We start from the raw sequence: 18,393 nt of genomic DNA on the forward strand, positions 1-18,393 counted from the left end.
TACCAGAGTCACACGGTTATATTCACTGGTTACTAGTGCTAAAAGTATAGATGATGTCGAGAGGAATGCTGATTTTAAGCAAGGAGGTGAGGGAGCCGATAATCTAGGCAGCCATTCAGAGCTCTGATGTCACTTCCTCTTCTGGTAGCATTTTTATTTAATCTCACTTAATATTTTTAAACATGCCAGCTTGTGCAGCATACGGATGTACACAGAGGAAGTATACTAACGGAATAACTTTTTATAGGTAGAGTAGTAATTTGTTATAAATCGTAATCAGTATGTCATTTGGAAGGGCTGGTTATAGGGACATGAATTAGGTTGAAACCTGAGAGCATTTAAAATCTTTTTTTCCTGTGCCTAAATCAAAATAGAAAGGTGGTTTGGGAGAAATTGCTCCTTTTGTTTTGTGGAATGCAGTGGTATATTATAAAAATGCACTTAATATTGTTTAGTACTATTTACTGCTGGTTGATATACAGCAGAAGAGAGAGAGAGAGAGATATCTTTGCTGATGCCGGTTGAATAGCTGTATGTCACCTATATGTCCTGATCTCCCCAGGTACTCTCTATAAAGTAAACAAATGTTTAGTTAGTGTTATAATTGATCCATATTTCAGTTACCTGTTATTGTTTGCTGATTTTTTTTTTCTTTGTTCGGTTTTGAAGACAACAAACAGTTTTACTTTGTTGCCTCTGCCTGTCTGGACTGATAAAGAATCCTGGTGGTTTGTGTGTTACATCTGTGAGTTTTTTCTGGGAACTTGTGGGACCACTGGGAGTATGGACCTAGTAACCTACAAACCACTGGGGATAATTGAGAGTGGCAGACTCGTCCAGAGGCAGTTTTGACCCAGTTGGTGGGAGGAGGGTGCTACTGTAGAGCACGAGTGGCAGGTGGACCTGAGCTGTGCTGGGAGTAGCCCCTTTAAGTGGCTGCAGGGTATCCCCAGGCGGGTGGCTAGGCATTTTGTGACAAACAGCTTTTGACTTTTTACAGATGGACCATGCAGATAACTTGGGGGGACCCCCGCTCTTTTTTGGCTGTCTGGCTATTTTCAGCACTCACTCAAACAACGTTTTGACACAGCAGGTTGCTTCTTAGAGGGAACACTGGTCAGGACTCTTCAGCTTGGAAAAGACAGCTGGGGGGGGGGGGGGGAGTATGATTGAGGTCTACAAAATACTGAGTGGTTTAGAATGGGTAAACGTAAGTCGATTTTTTAATTCTTTCAAAATGTACAAAGACTAGCGAACATTCAAGAAGTTACTGTTAACCCCAAATTCTTTATATCGTGCCTGAATTTCCTTACAGAATTCAAAGCATATTCTACAACAGTGCGCGTAACTTAATTGGTTAACCAGCTAATCAGCGCTGTTAATTTAATGCTAACAAGCAATTATCAGCACTAATTGACATTAAGATTTATGTGCACAACTTGATAAGTATATTCTGTAACATGGTACATGTATATTCCAAGTCGCACATTTGAAAAGGGGGCATGGTTATGGGCGTGGAATAGATTGTTTATGGGCATTTCAAAAATCTATGTATGTTATTATTGAATACACCCGCTCTGCTCCTAATTTAGGTGTCGGGATTTACGCCAAGTAAAGCATGGCCTAAATGGACACATCCAAATTTGGTCACATGTAGAGGCGATCGTCATATTCTATATACCATGTGGAAACTTAAACCTATTCTATAAAATTTAGGCATACTTTAGAGAATACATCTAGGTGTATTTTTTTTACCACATGGATTCTTCAGACGCCATATATAGAATCCAGCCCTTAGTGTATCTAGATTTTAAAAAGGTTTGGACAAGTTCCTAGAGGAAAAGTCCATAGAGTGCTATTGAGATAGACATGGAGAAAGCCACTGCTTGTCCCTGGAATCAGAAGCATGAATCTTGCTACTGTGTGGGATTCTGTCATGTACTTGCGACCTGAATTGGCCACTGTTCAAAGCATTCCTTCCTATAAGCTACAAACACACCCTTATTTTCAAGTGTTCCAAAAGCAGTTTGATATATAGCCCTCACAGCTTTATTTCAATAAAAATGTAGTCTGCCCTAGTATTGGTATCATGAAAGACCAAGAAGGGTAAGACTGCCTTTCTGTGGTACAATCAGCGGTTTACAATTATTATTTGCAGGTATTTTTTTCTGTTTTGATGGGATCACAATCTAAGGAATGTCCCCAGGACTAGGGTTCTGCTCTCTCCCTATGTCTAATAACCCTGCAATCTTGAATATTTTGGTCCAGTAGGGGTGTCTGCCCCAACTCTGAGCTGATGAGTCCTTGAAAGTCTATCTACATGTTGAAATCCCTTTCCAATATTATCATGCCATTGGCAGATGCAGCCAAATCAATCTTTACCAATTTCAGAAAAGGTATCTGTTCTGTGTTAGGTTCATACATTTTCACAAACATATCGCACGCTCTCCAGGGTCACATTGACACACACCATTTTCCCCTGTCAATCCCTGCTCACATTCAAGATTTCTAACCCTAGGAATCTATGAAAAAAATGTAACCCCCCAGCACTTGATTTACAGCCAGAACCATGAGGCTGCCACTGCCGTGGGGTACTACTCTCTAATGGGCAGCAAGTGTTCTTCTCTTAGATGTGTCTTTTATGCAGAGAACCTTCACACACTGAGGAGCAGCCTCCCTAAATAGAAGGCTGCATTTGTTTGGGAGGTGGGGCAGGGGGATGGAATTCTCTAACATTTAATAAAACCTATATAATCATACTCGACTTCAAACTTCTCACCCCTACTGCTTAACTCCTCTCTCAGGCCTCCATGCATCTAGTAGACATTTGTAATATCCATCTCACTCCCGCTTGCAGTGATATACCCCCCACCCTTATCACCCCTATTCTCCTCTCCGCCCCCCCTCCCAAATCAAACCAGCCTCCACAGAACTCGCTCCCAAGGGCAAAGTATTGAAGTAGCAACACCTCTAATTCCATATTAACTTTGTCCCTCTTCCTATCCCCTTCCCAAGCATAAATGCAGCTGTACCCATTAGCATGTTCACAAACCCAATGAAACTCCACAAGTGTGCTTCTAGGGCCCAGTAATATTAGGCCAAAAGTCTTGATGCCCTCTTGCAGCCCTATACAGTGGTGGAAATAAGTATTTGATCCCTTGCTGATTTTGTAAGTGTGCCCACTGACAAAGACATGAGCAGCCCATAATTGAAGGGTAGGTTATTGGTAACAGTGAGAGATAGCACATCACAAATTAAATCCGGAAAATCACATTGTGGAAAGTATATGAATTTATTTGCATTCTGCAGAGGGAAATAAGTATTTAATCCCTCTGGCAAACAAGACCTAATACTTGGTGGCAAAACCCTTGTTGGCAAGCACAGCGGTCAGACGTCTTCTGTAGTTGATGATGAGGATTGCACACATGTCAGGAGGAATTTTGGTCCACTCCTCTTTGCAGATCATCTCTAAATCATTAAGAGTTCTGGGCTGTCGCTTGGCAACTCGCAGCTTCAGCTCCCTCCATAAGTTTTCAATGGGATTAAGGTCTGGTGACTGGCTAGGCCACTCCATGACCCTAATGTGCTTCTTCCTGAGCCACTCCTTTGTTGCCTTGGCTGTATGTTTTGGGTCATTGTCGTGCTGGAAGACCCAGCCACGACCCATTTTTAAGGCCCTGGCGGAGGGAAGGAGGTTGTCACTCAGAATTGTACGGTACATGGCCCCATCCATTCTCCCATTGATGCGGTGAAGTAGTCCTGTGCCCTTAGCAGAGAAACACCCCCAAAACATAACATTTCCACCTCCATGCTTGACAGTGGGGACGGTGTTCTTTGGGTCATAGGCAGCATTTCTCTTCCTCCAAACACGGCGAGTTGAGTTCATGCCAAAGAGCTCAATTTTTGTCTCATCTGACCACAGCACCTTCTCCCAATCACTCTCGGCATCATCCAGGTGTTCACTGGCAAACTTCAGACGGGCCGTCACATGTGCCTTCCGGAGCAGGGGGACCTTGCGGGCACTGCAGGATTGCAATCCGTTATGTCGTAATGTGTTACCAATGGTTTTCGTGGTGACAGTGGTCCCAGCTGCCTTGAGATCATTGACAAGTTCCCCCCTTGTAGTTGTAGGCTGATTTCTAACCTTCCTCATGATCAAGGATACCCCACGAGGTGAGATTTTGCGTGGAGCCCCAGATCTTTGTCGATTGACAGTCATTTTGTACTTCTTCCATTTTCTTACTATGGCACCAACAGTTGTCTCCTTCTCGCCCAGCGTCTTACTGATGGTTTTGTAGCCCATTCCAGCCTTGTGCAGGTGTATGATCTTGTCCCTGACATCCTTAGACAGCTCCTTGCTCTTGGCCATTTTGTAGAGGTTAGAGTCTGACTGATTCACTGAGTCTGTGGACAGGTGTCTTTCATACAGGTGACCATTGCCGACAGCTGTCTGTCATGCAGGTAACGAGTTGATTTGGAGCATCTACCTGGTCTGTAGGGACCAGATCTCTTACTGGTTGGTGGGGGATCAAATACTTATTTCCCTCTGCAGAATGCAAATAAATTCATATACTTTCCACAATGTGATTTTCCGGATTTAATTTGTGATGTGCTATCTCTCACTGTTACCAATAACCTACCCTTCAATTATGGGCTGCTCATGTCTTTGTCAGTGGGCAAACTTACAAAATCAGCAAGGGATCAAATACTTATTTCCACCACTGTACATGAGTGCTCAACAAATAATTGTTCATTTCACATTCTGGCCTCACAGGAGCTGGTTAGTTTCATTCAAGGTTGGGAAATCGGACTGTCTCTGCAAATCCTTGCTCCTTTCTGGGACGCTCCACCATTTACTAAACACTGCCTTCTGCACCAGAGTTGTTGACTGTAACTGAGCATCACTTGCCAGGCCAGAAAGCACGCCATGCCTCCATCACATCCTTTAACTTATATGCCTTTCTTGCAAGGGTGAAATGCATTCAGAAGAGAAAGTACCATCTGTACCAGATCTTGTTCAGAATGGGCACATCTGTCACCTTTGGTATGCCTGTAAACCTCAAGTTATTTCTGCCTCTGTTTTCAGTGTCTTATGCTACATAGGAGCTTCTGATAGTTTTGCTCATGCCTGTCTAGTTTCACTTGCGTGATGGTTAATGTTTCCACTTGTTACTCATAACAGGTCTCGACACATACCCCTCTGTGCAGCTTATCATATATATCCTCAATCTTGGGTGTTAGATAGTCCCACATGGCTCTAAACTTCTCAGTAAGCTCAGAAAAACTTCCAAAATTCAGAGACAATGCTCTGTGTCTCCTGATGCTGGATGAATTCACCTGCTCTTTCATCCTTCAAGTCACCAGATGCCAGGCTACTTATCCTAAGCCTTTCCCCCATGCTCTTTGTACTCATTCCAGCAGAGGCATGTAGCTAGGTTTTTTTTCATCTTCAGTTTTCACTTTTGCAACCATCGCCGCCTCCGCTTTGAGTACTGAGTATTCTTTTATGCTCTCTGCTGATGGAGCTAAATATTAAGCTTGATTATTCGCTGAGGTCAGTGGTGCCCTGCTATCCAGCTCAGTGACATCGCTTTCTCTAAAATTATGTTTAGAAAGTATGGAATCCTTTTTTTTCTCCCCAGTTTTCTTTATTAAAGATAAGGAATTCATATACAAATACAAACAAATAAAAAAGCATAAACAGCCCACGTAGTATTATAAAGCTAACAGTGGTCACCAACATATACAGAAAGATAGCCACTCCCTTTCCAATAACCTCCCTCCTCCTCCTCCCCCTCTTAAGAATATAGTCGAGATCCAAACCAGGAGTCATTTTGCTCATCAAGAAATCCAATAAAACCCTAGATGGGAAACACTCAAGGGTGTCTCGCGGTCCGATGTTTCCCCCTTAAAGTTTCCAGTTGTAGTAAGTGTCTCAAACCTTATGAAAAATGATCAGCCGACCAGTTTGTATTGCTGTTAATTTAGACATTTGGTAAACGTAATCCAACTTCCTCAATATTATATCCAAAGGAGGCATAGACAGTTGCTTCCTTGCAGCTGAAAGTATGGAATTTTTTCCCTAAGATTTATTTATTTTGGATTACAACCTTATCTTATATTTCTTTGTTTCAGAAATCTTCCCGAAGGAGCAGAATCTGAAATCATTTCAACAATCAAAAAAACATTCAACTTTAGCCAGCCTGAGGCAGTTCATCTTTTTCAGACTTTAATGGAATGCATGAAAAGCAAAGAACTTGTAAGTAGTTTTTAACAAAGAAAGCCTAAGGTTTTCATTGATGAGAATGAAAGGGCTATCTTAAGATAAAACTAGAATTACCTGTGCCAAATACCGTGCAGTACTTTTATGTTAGGTTTATAGAAGAATGTGTTCTCTAACAGAAAAGACTGGATCCCTTGGGAAAGTTTAGGGTGCCTTTAACTTGATTAGAATTCTTCTAAGGTTTATTGAAAGTACCATATTACTATAAATTGTAACATATATAACATCTTCTGAAAGAAATATATTGAATAGCTGTGAATATAGAGGTGAGAATTGACTCCAGGTTAGGGTGTGCTCTGTTCCCTTGATATTCTAGAAAAGAATCTGCCCATGCAAAGTATTTTCTAAAATATCCTGCTGGCATAAGCAACTCTATATAACAGTTTCTGGGAAAACATGACAAAAGTCACCAGAAAGAAGAAAAAAAGTGCACTGTAGGATCTAGTTTAGTATTAAGGGGGAATAAAAAGAGAGAGAAAGGGAAAAGCAAGCAGGACCTAGTTTAATATAAAGGGGGGAATAAAAAAAAAAAAGGGAGAGGTTTTAAACGGAAAAGGTCCCACTGAACTTTCGGAGAAGTTCTGTAGAAGAGGATTTGTGCTTTGGGAACTTAAAGATTGCAGTTTAAAGGAAGAATTGTAGGTTACTGATAGGCAGAATAAAAATATAAAAAAGCAAATTTTATCAACTAATCTCCATAGTCTTTTCCCCTTAGTTTTAAAACTTGAACTTTGTACCACAGCATTCACAGATAGCCTCTAGCAGGCACGGCAGGATCTGGTTTAGTCGAAAAAAAGATTGCGTTGGAGGCAAAAACACATAGTAAAAAAAATGTTTTAGGTATATTAAAATCAGGAAGCCGGCAAAAGAATCGGTTGGACCGCTAGATGACCGAGGGGTAAAAGGGGTGATCAGGGAAGACAAAGCCATAGCGGAGAGATTAAATGAATTCTTTGCTTCAGTCTTCACCGAGGAAGATTTGGGTGGGATACCAGTGCCAGAAGAAATGTTATTCGAAGCTGATGAGTCGAAGAAACTTAATGAATTCTCTGTAAACCTGGAGGATGTAATGGGGCAGTTCTACAAACTGGAGTAGCAAATCTCCTGGACCGGATGGTATTCATCCCAGAGTACTGATAGAACTGAAAAATGAACTTGTGGAGCTATTAGTAATATGTAATTTATCCTTAAAATCGAGTGTGGTAAAGGAAGAATGGAGGGTGGCCAATGTAACTCCGATTTTTAAAAAAGGTTCCAGAGGAGATCCTGGAAATTATAGACCGGTGAGTTTTGACATCGGTGCCGGGCAAAATGGTAGAGACTACTATAAAGAACAAAATTACAGGGCATATTTAAAAGCATGGATTAATGAGACAAAGTCAACATGGATTTAGTGAAGGGAAATCTTGCCTCACCAATCTACTACATTTCTTTGAAAGAGTGAACAAACATGTGGATAAAGGTGAGCCGGTTGATATTGTGTATCTGGATTTTCAGAAGGTGTTTGACAAAGTACCTCATGAAAGACTCCAGAGGAAATTAGAGAGTCATGGGAAAGGAGGTAGTGTTCTGTTGTGGATTAAAAACTGGTTAAAAGATAGAAAACAGAGAGTAGGGTTAGATGGTCAGTATTCTCAATGGAGAAAGGTAGTTAGTGGGGTTCCCCAGAGGTCTGTGTTGGGACCGCTGCTTTTTAACATATTTATAAATGACCTAGAGATGGGAGTAACTAGTGATGTAATTAAATTTGCTGATGACACAAACTTATTCAAAGTTGTTAAATCGCTGGAGGATTGTGAAAAATTCCAAGAGGACCTTACGAGACTGGTAGACTGGGCGTCTAAATGGCAGATGACATTTAATGTGAGCAAGTGGAAAGTGATGCATGTGGGAAAGAGGAACCTGAATTATAGCTACATCATGCAAGGTTCCATGTTAGGAGTCACACACCAAGAAATGGATCTAGGTGTCATTGTTGATGATACCTTGAAACCTTCTGCTCAGTGTGCTGCTGCGGTTAAGAAAGCAAATAGAATGTTAGGTATTATTAGGAAAGGAATGGAAAACAAAAATGAGGATGTTATAATGCCTTTGTATCGCTCCATGGTGCGACCGCACCTCAAATATTGTGTTCAATTCTGGTTGCCGCATCTCAAAAAAGATATAGTGGAATTAGAAAAGGTGCAGAGAAGGGCGACGAAAATGATAAAGGAGATGGGACGACTTCCCTATGAGGAAAGGCTTAAGTGGCTAGGGCTCTTCGGCTTGGAGAAAAGGCAGCTGAGGGGAGGAGATATGATAGAGGTCTATAAAATAATGAGTGGAGTTGAACGGGTAGATGTGAAGCATCTGTTTACGCTTTCCAAAAATACTAGGACTAGGGGGCATGCGATGAAGCTACAATGTAGTAAATTTAAAATGAATCGGAGAAAATGTTTCTTCACTCAACATGTAATTAAACTCTGGAATTTGTTGCCAGAGAATGTGGTAAAGGCGGGTTAGCTTAGTAGAGTTTAAAAAAGGTTTGGACAGCTTCCTAAAGGCAAAGTCCATAGACCATTATTAAATTGGACTTGGGAAAAATCCACTATTTCTGGGATAAGCAGTATAAAGTGTTTTGTATTTTTTTGGGATCTTGCCAGGTATTTGTGACCTGGATTGGCCATTGTTGGCAACAGGATGTTGAGCTTGATGAACCTTTGGTCTGTTCCAGTATGGCAATACTTATGTACTTATGAATTGTATTAAAGATTGTTTGCTCTAGTAGAACAGTCCAAACCCTATTCTTCTATATGCAAAAATAAAATACATTTATAGAAATTCAAACATGTAGCTTTTTCAGACTGCTAATGGACTCATGACATGAAAATCGCCCATTCTCAACCTTTTGGATCTGTGACTTTAGTCAAGTTTTCCCAGAGATGGCCACATTTTACAAATATAAACATGGGAAAAATGAATGGCATAAACCCAGCAGCTTCCAGGTAGAGGTGTCAGCACTTTCACGTGTGACAATTTTGTAACTTCATGTGTAGTAGCCCTATTTTGCAAACCTGTGTAAGGGCTGCCAGATGAGTAATGGGCCACAATTTTAACTTGGTTCCATTTTGGAGACACATATAAACAAAGGGGGGTTAAGGATAATGATCCTATTAAATCCTTGTGTAAAGTCCTGTCTGAAAAAAAGCACTTTTTTAATTGAAAGATTTCACAGTTTTTTTATATATATATAAACATATATAAAGGAAAAGGATAAAAATCAACAGTGAAACAAGCACTTTTTAAAAACCTATGCACGCCTTTGAGCTGGTGTACCCAATGTCTGGGTAAATATCCAGGTGTGTGCAGCCAGCCTGTACTTAACCAGATAAAGTGCCATTATTCAGCCCTTAACTGGTTAAGTTAAACTACCCAATACTAGGACTGTTTTTTATGCAGTTGTGGTAACGTGAACAAGGGTGGGCCCTGTAGCCAGGATAAACCAGAACCACACAGCAGGTTAAGGTGAACAAAATAATATTTTATTGAAGGTGTCAGGGGTCTTGTTCAGCTCGCAGGTGGGGAAGAAAAGTGAACACAAAATAAGTCCTCCTTTACAAGAGTGTCCCCCTGCAGAGCCTCAACACGCTACATATGCAGCTGGGCTCTGGTCTGGCTCCCCAGAGTTACCAGCAAAATTGTTAGCAGTTCACCGAGGCCAGCCTGCATCCATCCTGGTCAAAGATATGAAAGTACAAGGTTGTAAATCAAATTTGGCCCACCTAACTGTAGCAGTTGTAGTTTATACATAAGTTGTGCAGGCATATACAGTGGGGCATTGCTGCTTCCCTCTGGGTCTCCTTAACCCAGCTGTGCCCTGAGCTTTTATACTTCCTAGTTCTTCTTTCCTGGTTACACCCCTCCTGTGTCACTTCCCCCATGGGCAGGACTATGGATCTTAAGGTGGTTTTGACATTGTGAGGGAGTATCCTCAAGGGGAAGTGGCAGCATCCTATAGACTCTCTCGCAGTGGTCCTATTAGCGGATTTAACTTAACTGATTAAGGGCTGAGTTTTGGTACTTATCTGGTTAAGTGCCAACTCCAACCCTTGATTGCCCACACAATAGCCAGTTTCAGTTTAGTGGTTAGTGCCAATGAATATCTCCTCTATCTGGATAAATGCTGTTGGATACTCCCTCGAGGCTTGGTCAGCTTCTTCAGTCAAACCATCAACACAGAAGCATCTTATGCTATTACGTAGCTTCCCACTATTCCAGATCCTGTGGAATAGTTGTGTCTATCAGCCAGCAGGTAGAGATATGTCTCTGCTCAGTTTTCAGGTCTCTCTCTTTTGGCATCCAGCTCAGCTCCTCAGTATTTTCTGTTTCCAGCAGGTGGATGGACACACTTTTCAGTGTCTGGTTCTGAGTGCTTTGCTTTTGGTCCAGTTGGTCAACTTGTCTTTAGTTGAACTTTGTGGTTGGCTTGAGTCTGCAGAGTCAAATCTGGAGGTCTTCAAATCCCTGTCTCTGGTGCCCCATGAATTTACTTCTTCCCTTCCTTTACCTCTCCCCTGTTCCCTGTTGAGCTCTTCTTTTCCAGCACAACAACCTTTAAAAAAAAAAAGAGAAGAGAGAAGGAAAGAGGTTTGCTGGAGAGTGTGGGACAGTGTATCAGTCCTGAGCCTTTCTCATATGTGGTAAGACTTGTGGAGTCTGATCTTGGAGGGAGCTGCCAGCAATGGTAAGTCCGTCTAAAGTTTGACTCAGAGCCACTTAGAGAGACTGCAAGTTGTACTTGATGCAGGGGAAAGATTCTGACTCACCACTTGGGACACTTTGTGTTGCATTTGTGATATTCATGGTGAATGGTGACTCCTGTGGAGGCAGTTAAGTGGTGCTCCTGCTGTGTGACCCACCGGTCAGCGTTGGGGTGTTGCAGTGCGTTTAAGCTGGGAATCCCATGGGACGTGGAGGAAACGGTTGGTGGCAGCACATCTCGTTAAACTGCCCTTTCAGGGCAAGTAGCTATTTGAAGAAGATCTTGGTAACTTGGTGAAAGAACTGGGGGAAACTAAACCATAGTGGTTGCCGGAGAATAAACAGCCTCCGGTCGTCTGTCTTCATGGGGCTCTCGAGTTCCAGACAGCAGATGAAACCAGCCTGATCGTCAACAATATGGTCGAAAGTCCCACTTTCAGGCATGTCAGTCTTCCTTTAGTATGGTCAGAAAGTTCTCCTCTGTCAGTTAAAGCACCCCATTCCTTCATAGCATTTCAGTGATTTGAGGTTGGTCCATTCTTCTCTCCCTCCGGTGGGAGGATGTCTTCAGGAGTTTCAGAAGGAGTGGGCCAAAATCACACCAGGCCAGTGGGGTTTTAATATTCTTACTGAAGGTTACAAGTTAGAGTTCTCTTGCTTAGGTGCTCCTCTCTCCTTGCAGTCTCTTTATTGGAGGGGAACCAAAGTGATTGAGTTTCAGGCCACCGTAGATTCCTTGCTGGTGCTCTGGGCCATTGCTCCAGTTCCTCTGGCTGAACAGGGACAAGGCAGATACTCTGTCTATTTTATTGCCCCAAAGAAGGAAGACACCTTTTGTCCGGTCTTGGACCTCAGAGGTTTAAACTGCTGACTCCGAGTGTCTCGCTTTCACATGGAGACACTAAGAGCCTCGGTTGAAGCGTGAGAATTTCTCACTACCCTTGATCTCAGGGAGGCATACTTGCATATACCCATATGGCCACCACATCAGAGGTTTCTACGTTTTGTGGTTGTGGACCGTGACTTCCAGTTCAGGGCTTTGCCCATTGGTCTTGCTATGGCTTTGAGAACGTTTACCAAGGTTATCGTGGTGGTGGTTGTCTTCCTTTGGTGCCAGGGAATCACCTGTATCTTGATTGGCTCACTTGTGTGTCTTCCTGTTCAGACTGCATGGCAGTGATGGACAATTTCGAAAAGCGCAGACGAACTCCATTGCAGATGTTGGATTATCAGGGCATTCTGTTCAACCCAGCATGGGAGAGGATCTTCCTCATGGAGTACAGATGGTCGAAGCTGGTTCAACAGATTCGTCTTGTCTTCAGGCTCCAAAACACTCTACATCCATGGTGTATGCAAGGGTGTGGAGGATGTTCGAGGTCTGATGTTTTATCTCCCTTCTCTGCTCAGATCACGCACATCCTAGAATTTCTCCAAGCAGGTCTCTAGAAAGGATAGGCATTGGGTTCTCTAAAAGTTCAGGTTGCAGCTTTGGCCTTTTTCAGGGGCTGATTATTAAAGGCGCCCCTTGTGACTCACCTGGATATCATTTGATTCTTGTGGGGAGCAGATCGCATGCAGCCTCCTTTTCCTTGTCCAGAGTGGAGCTTTAATTTAGTCTTTTGGGCTTTTCAGAAGCCTCCTTTTGAGATACTCCGGAAGGCCTTCTTGAAAGATCTTACACTTGGTGTTTGTTGTGTCAGCACTTAGGTTTATGGAGCTTCAGGCTCTCTCGTTTTGGTCACTATTTTCACCTTTCAGAGGCAAGGTCTCCCTGTGCATGATTCCTTCCTTTTTTCCGAAAGTGGTATCGGCATTTCTGTGGAGCTTCCTTGAAACCTCTTAATGTGTGTAGAGTCCTTATTAGATATCTGGAAGTCACGAATGAGTTTCGCAAATTGGACAGACTGTTTTTGTGTTTTTTTTGGTAAACAGTATTGGGTCAAATAATGACTGCCACTTTGCATGGGTGCTTCCTTCATATCTCTTGTTCTCTACAAATTGTCCAGAGATACAAGAGGTCCACACATGTTTGCTCGTCTAGTTAGTGTTAGGTTAGCGTCTTGTTTAAGGTTGTTTTTCTGCTACATCATAAAAGATATAGCAGAATTAGAAAAAGGTTCAAAGAAGAGTTACCAAAATGATAAAAGGAATGGACCTCCTTCCATACGAGGAAAGGCTAAAAAGGTTAGGACTGGAAAAGAGATGGCTGAGTGAGGATATGATTGAGGTCTACAAAATCCTGAGTGGTGTAGAAGAGCTAAAAATAATTTGATCTTTCACTCTGAAAAAGTAGAATGACCAGGGGACACTCAGTAAAAGTACATGGAAATACTTTTAAAGCAAATAGGAGAAAATATTTTTTTTCACTGAAAGAATAGTTAAGCTCTGGAACTCTGCTGAAGGATGTGATAACGGCAGTTAGCATATCTAGGTTTAAAAAAGATTTGTACCAGTTCCTGGAGGAAATGTCCATAGTCTGTTATTGAGATGGACATGGTAGCCACTGCTTGTCCCAGGATTGATAGCATGGAATGTTGCTGCTACTACTGCTACTTACCATTTCTATAGCGCTACTAGACGTACGCAGCACTGTACACTTGAACATGAAGAGACAGTCCCTGCTCGACAGAGCTTACAGTCTAATTAGGACAAACAAGAGATAAGGGAATATTAAAGTGAGGATGATAAAATAAGGGTTCTGAACAAGTGAATAAGGGTTAGGAGTTAAAAGCAGCATCAAAAAGGTGGGCTTTTAGCTTAGATTTGAAGACGGCCAGAGATGGAGCTTGACGTACCGGCTCAGGAAGTCTATTCCAGGCATATGGTGCAGCAAGATAAAAGGAACGGAGTCTGGAGCTAGCAGTGGAGGAGAAGGGTGCAGATAAGAGAGATTTACCCAGTGAACGGAGTTCCCGGGGAGGAATGTAGGGAGAGATGAGAGTGGAGAGGTACTGAGGAGCTGCAGAGTGGGCTTCTGCCAGGTACTTGGAAGCAGGATACTGGGCTGGATGGACCATTGGTCTTACCCAGTATGCTGGACTGGATACCAAGAAAAATGTCTCAGTTCAGTTTTCAGTTCTGTGTCGCCTCCTGTTGGTTGATGACACAACTATCCCACAGGCCCTGGAATATTGGGAAGGACTACTGGAAAGAAAATTACTAGGCAAGACCTAATTTCTCTTTCTTCAGCAACTCACCTGGAAGGTACTCTTCTTTTTAATTGTAGTCAATTCAGTTAGAAGGAGGATTAATGACTTTCAGGTATTGGTCACCTATGAACCATAGACTCAGTTTCATTTTAAGGAGTAGTTCTACTTGGTTGTCCTAAATTCCTAGCAATGATAATCACTCATTTCCATGTGAATGAGGAAACAGTGCTTCCTGAGTTTAACCCTTTACCTGCAAAATGTGAGATGTCTGTTCATACTCTGGACTGTAAATAGGCTCTCGCTTACTACCTACAGTAAATGGAATCCATTAGAAAGTCTATGTAGTGTTTATCTCCTAACCAGCAGACTTGACAATCCATTGGCTAAGCAGACCTTACCCAAGGGGCTAGCATCCTGTATTCATTTTTGTTATAAAGAGACTGGCACGTCTCTAGCTCATAAAGTTAAACCGCACCAAATCGGAGCCACTGCTGTGACTGTAGCTCTTTTGAAGTCTGCTCTTCTGGACAGTACATTCAAAGCAGTTACATAGTCCTTTCTAGATAACTTTCACTTTTCACTATTATTGTATTAGTCTTCAGTTGGGGCCTGTATGTTTTAGAAGTGTTTTGCCGTCTTGTCCAAATTGTCTCTCTAACTTCAGCGACTCTTGAATCATCATCCGTCCATGGGCAGCCTGTTCATAGTGATGAAATTACCTGTAACCCTGAGAAGCCTTGAGCTTGGGAGTCAGTTGAGTGCATGAATCCTTCTTGTCAATGGAAAAAGCAATATTGTTCACCTGTATACAGGTGTTTTCCATAGGATTGAGCAGGTGCACACCACCTCCCTGAGAACTGCGCTTCTCATTGAACTTGAACCAACTAAGGGATTGAGGGAGATAGTTGTGCATGGGAAGGCCTGTGCTGATCTGTGAGAGAGCTTTCCTGACACTGGCAGATGGCACCACTCACTTGTGTGCCTGATTGATTAACCCTGCTATCTAAGAGGAACATCTGTTACAGGTAAAACTAAAAAAACAAAAACCATTGCATTTAAGAAATACAGCTGATTGAAATTCTTTTCTTTTTTCTGCTTGGTCTATCAGTGCAACTGTATAATGTGCATTTTTCTGATTAGACCCAGCATGGTACTTGGCATTTCTCAGGAGACATAGGATTCCTTATTCTTGGGCATCTTTCTTGTAGAAATAAAAATGTTGCTTTTTGCTTTCCTTTTTTTTTAAACAGGTAACTGTGTTCCATGTTGGCTCAGAAGAGCACCAAGACATTGATGTTGCAATACTTACAGCGCTGCTAAAAGGTGACAAATTAATTTCTGATGAGTTTATAGGCAATATCAATCTAACACCACTCTATATTGCTTTGAGATTTTAGACCAGAATAATTGTGTTGATGATTTACTAAGGTGTGCTAACTGATTTAGTGCACACTAATGAATTAGTGCGTGTTAAGTACCATGCAACCCATAGGTATACAATGGGCTGTGCGGCAATTAGTGCGCTTTTCATCCGTTAGCACATGTTAGTAAAAGGACCCTTTAGTGGATAATAATTTTACCATTACTACTACTACTACTAATCATTTCTATAGCACTACTAGACGCATGCAGAGTTGTACACATTATATACAGGTACTTTCTCTGTCCCTAGTGTGCTTGCAAGCTAAGTTTTATTTTTTTAAATGTGCGTACCTGGGACAATGGAGGGTTAAGTGAATTGCTGAAAGTCACAAGGAGCTGCAGTGGGAATCGATCCCAGTTTGCCAAAATCAAAGTCTACTGCACTAACCATTGGGCATCTTTTTTTGTATTCACAAAATTGTATTCAAGTTAATAAGCTGCCACAATGCAAAATGATGCAATGCAGTTTATTTTTTGTTTATTAATTGGGATTTATTAACCGCTTTATAAAGAGATTCACCTAAAGCAGTGTACAACAGGTATAGCTTGATATAAAACAACTTGGATTGATTTAACATTTTAACAATTAGGGCTGTTGGATTATTAAAATTTTTAATCCTGATTAATCTTGAGGACTATTCCTCTGCCCCCCCCCCCCCACCTTTTTCCAGATGATCTGGCAATTCTCTCTGTCCCTTCCCTCTTCCCCCTCTGGCCGATTTTTAAACTTTTCTGTGTTGCAGGTTGTACCTGCAATGATAGAAGGCTTCCTCCACCAGCCCAGAGAGCCTTCCTGAAGCCTTGTTCCACCCTCTTGGAAACATTAACATCAAAGGAGGTGAGATGTGGCTACAGGAAGGCTCTCAGGGCTTGTGGTTGAAGCCACTTAGCATTGTAGGTGCTATCTGCAACTCAGGAAAGTAAAAAAAAAAATGCCAGAGGGGAACGAGGTAAGGGAGAAGGAGGACTGAAGGACTATGGGGGTGGGGGGGGGAGGTACATTGCTAGTCCAGGCTGTTGATTAATCACAATTAAAATTTTTAATCTGAAGAAAATTAATCTGTTAAGTTCATGCAATTAATCAGCGGCCTTAGTAACAATAGTAAAATGACCAAACACAAGCATAAAATATTATCAATAAGGTAGACTTGGAGATAGGCCAGTTAAATCCTATGACATGATACATGTATCTGAAATATACATACTGAAACAGCACATAGAACATTCATTAAAAAGATGCATGATAAATGTCAGCAGAATACAAATGATATACCATAATAATAGCACAGAAAAAGTTTCATATAATTTAGATATGATACTCATGATGCCAGCACAATACAAATGAAACACTTTAATTGGTGTGCAATAGAACATTCGAATAACATAGATATGATGCTCACAATGTCAGTACAATACAACAAAATATCTTAATAGGCAGCTGAGAAATGTAGAAAATGGAGGCATATAAAGACCATATGGCCTATCCAGTCTGTCTATCCATATAATCTGTAGTTTCCAATCCCGTAGAAATCATTCATGCTTGTCTCATGCTTTCCTGAATTCAGATACAGTCTTCATATCCACCACCTTCACTGGGAGGCAATTCCAAGCATTTAACACCCTTTATGGAAAGAAGTATGTCTTTAGATTATTCCTGAGTCTGTCCCCTTTCACCTTCACCCTATGTCCACTCAGTCCAGAGCTTCCTTTCAGTTGAAATAGACTTGCCTCCTGGGTGTTAATACCAGAGAGATATATAAATGTCTCTTTCCTTGTCATCAAGCAGATGAATCCATTACGAGTGGGTTGTGTCCATCAACCAGCAGGGGGAGATAGAGAGCACTGAAAAACCATAGTGCCTGATGGCCAGCTTGCTCCATCTGCCTCTTCAGTATTCTCTACCTCCATCAGGGTGGTTGCAGCTTGTTCAAGCTCCTTCAGTAAATCTGCCTGGCATGGCTCCTGTGCTTTTGCCAGTTGTAGCAGGGGTGTTGTGGCTGATGGTGCCCACTTTAAAGGCAAATAGGTTAGCCCTTTCCCTGCCTTACCTGGCCCCCGATATGGAAATAGACAAATAGGCCAGCCCTGTCCCTGTCTTTGCCCAAGCTGTGGATGCAGGCACATAGGTTCACCCTTTCCCTGCCTTTCCCACGCTACTGATCCTCCAGAGTTGGAAATTTGCCTCTTTCGCTGTTGCCTCAAACTTTCCTCACAGTGTTAAAAAAAAAAAAAAAAAAAAAGTCGCGTCATGCTTTGGTGCTGCGATCCCAGAAAAGAGGTTTTCTTCTGATTGTGCAGCGTGACCGGAGCTTGGAGACTCGGTCTGGTGAGGTAAGAACATTTTGTAGCTCCTCCGGGTAGGGCCCGCGTTTGGGACGATTTTGGCGTGAATCCGCCATTTTGAATTTCCGCCGCTTTTGGTGATGGCTGCTGAGAATGTTAAGCGCTGTTCTCTTTGTGGAAAGCGCAAATCTGCAGCGGGGCTCTGTAAGGCGTGCTTTTCAGACTTTAGAGCCGGCCCGAGCATGGCGAGCGATGTTTCTTCCCGCTCCGTGGAGCTGGCAGCGGGCGCCATTTTGGAACAGCATGGCGCAACCCCCGCTGAGGCAGAGGGGTTTGAGCCTGGAGGGGCACCTCGTGTAAAGGCTAATAAAAGAGCTGTTTCCCCTGGACTGGAACCGGGAGGCCAGGGTGAGACATTTTCCTCTGAATTTGTTTTATTGCTGCATAATACATACCTGTTAAAAAGAGCTCTTCCACAGGCGTCAACTGTGGCCCTGTTTTCTGTATCCCCTCCAG

At 42.3% G+C, this 18,393-nt stretch overlaps 1 protein-coding gene across 1 annotated transcript in view; it reads left to right on the plus strand.

Moving 5' to 3' along the window:
- The window catches only part of TRPM7 (transient receptor potential cation channel subfamily M member 7), a 397,085-nt gene that overhangs the window by 124,472 nt on the left and 254,220 nt on the right, over positions 1–18,393 (plus strand). The window contains exons 9-10 of the mRNA XM_030189594.1: positions 6,136–6,259; positions 15,423–15,495. Of these exons, the coding sequence (XP_030045454.1) occupies positions 6,136–6,259; positions 15,423–15,495 (197 nt within the window). The remainder of the gene's footprint in view (positions 1–6,135; positions 6,260–15,422; positions 15,496–18,393) is intronic.

The sequence above is a fragment of the Microcaecilia unicolor genome, chromosome 1, assembly GCF_901765095.1.
Source record: "Microcaecilia unicolor chromosome 1, aMicUni1.1, whole genome shotgun sequence".
Classification (NCBI taxonomy): domain Eukaryota; kingdom Metazoa; phylum Chordata; class Amphibia; order Gymnophiona; family Siphonopidae; genus Microcaecilia; species Microcaecilia unicolor.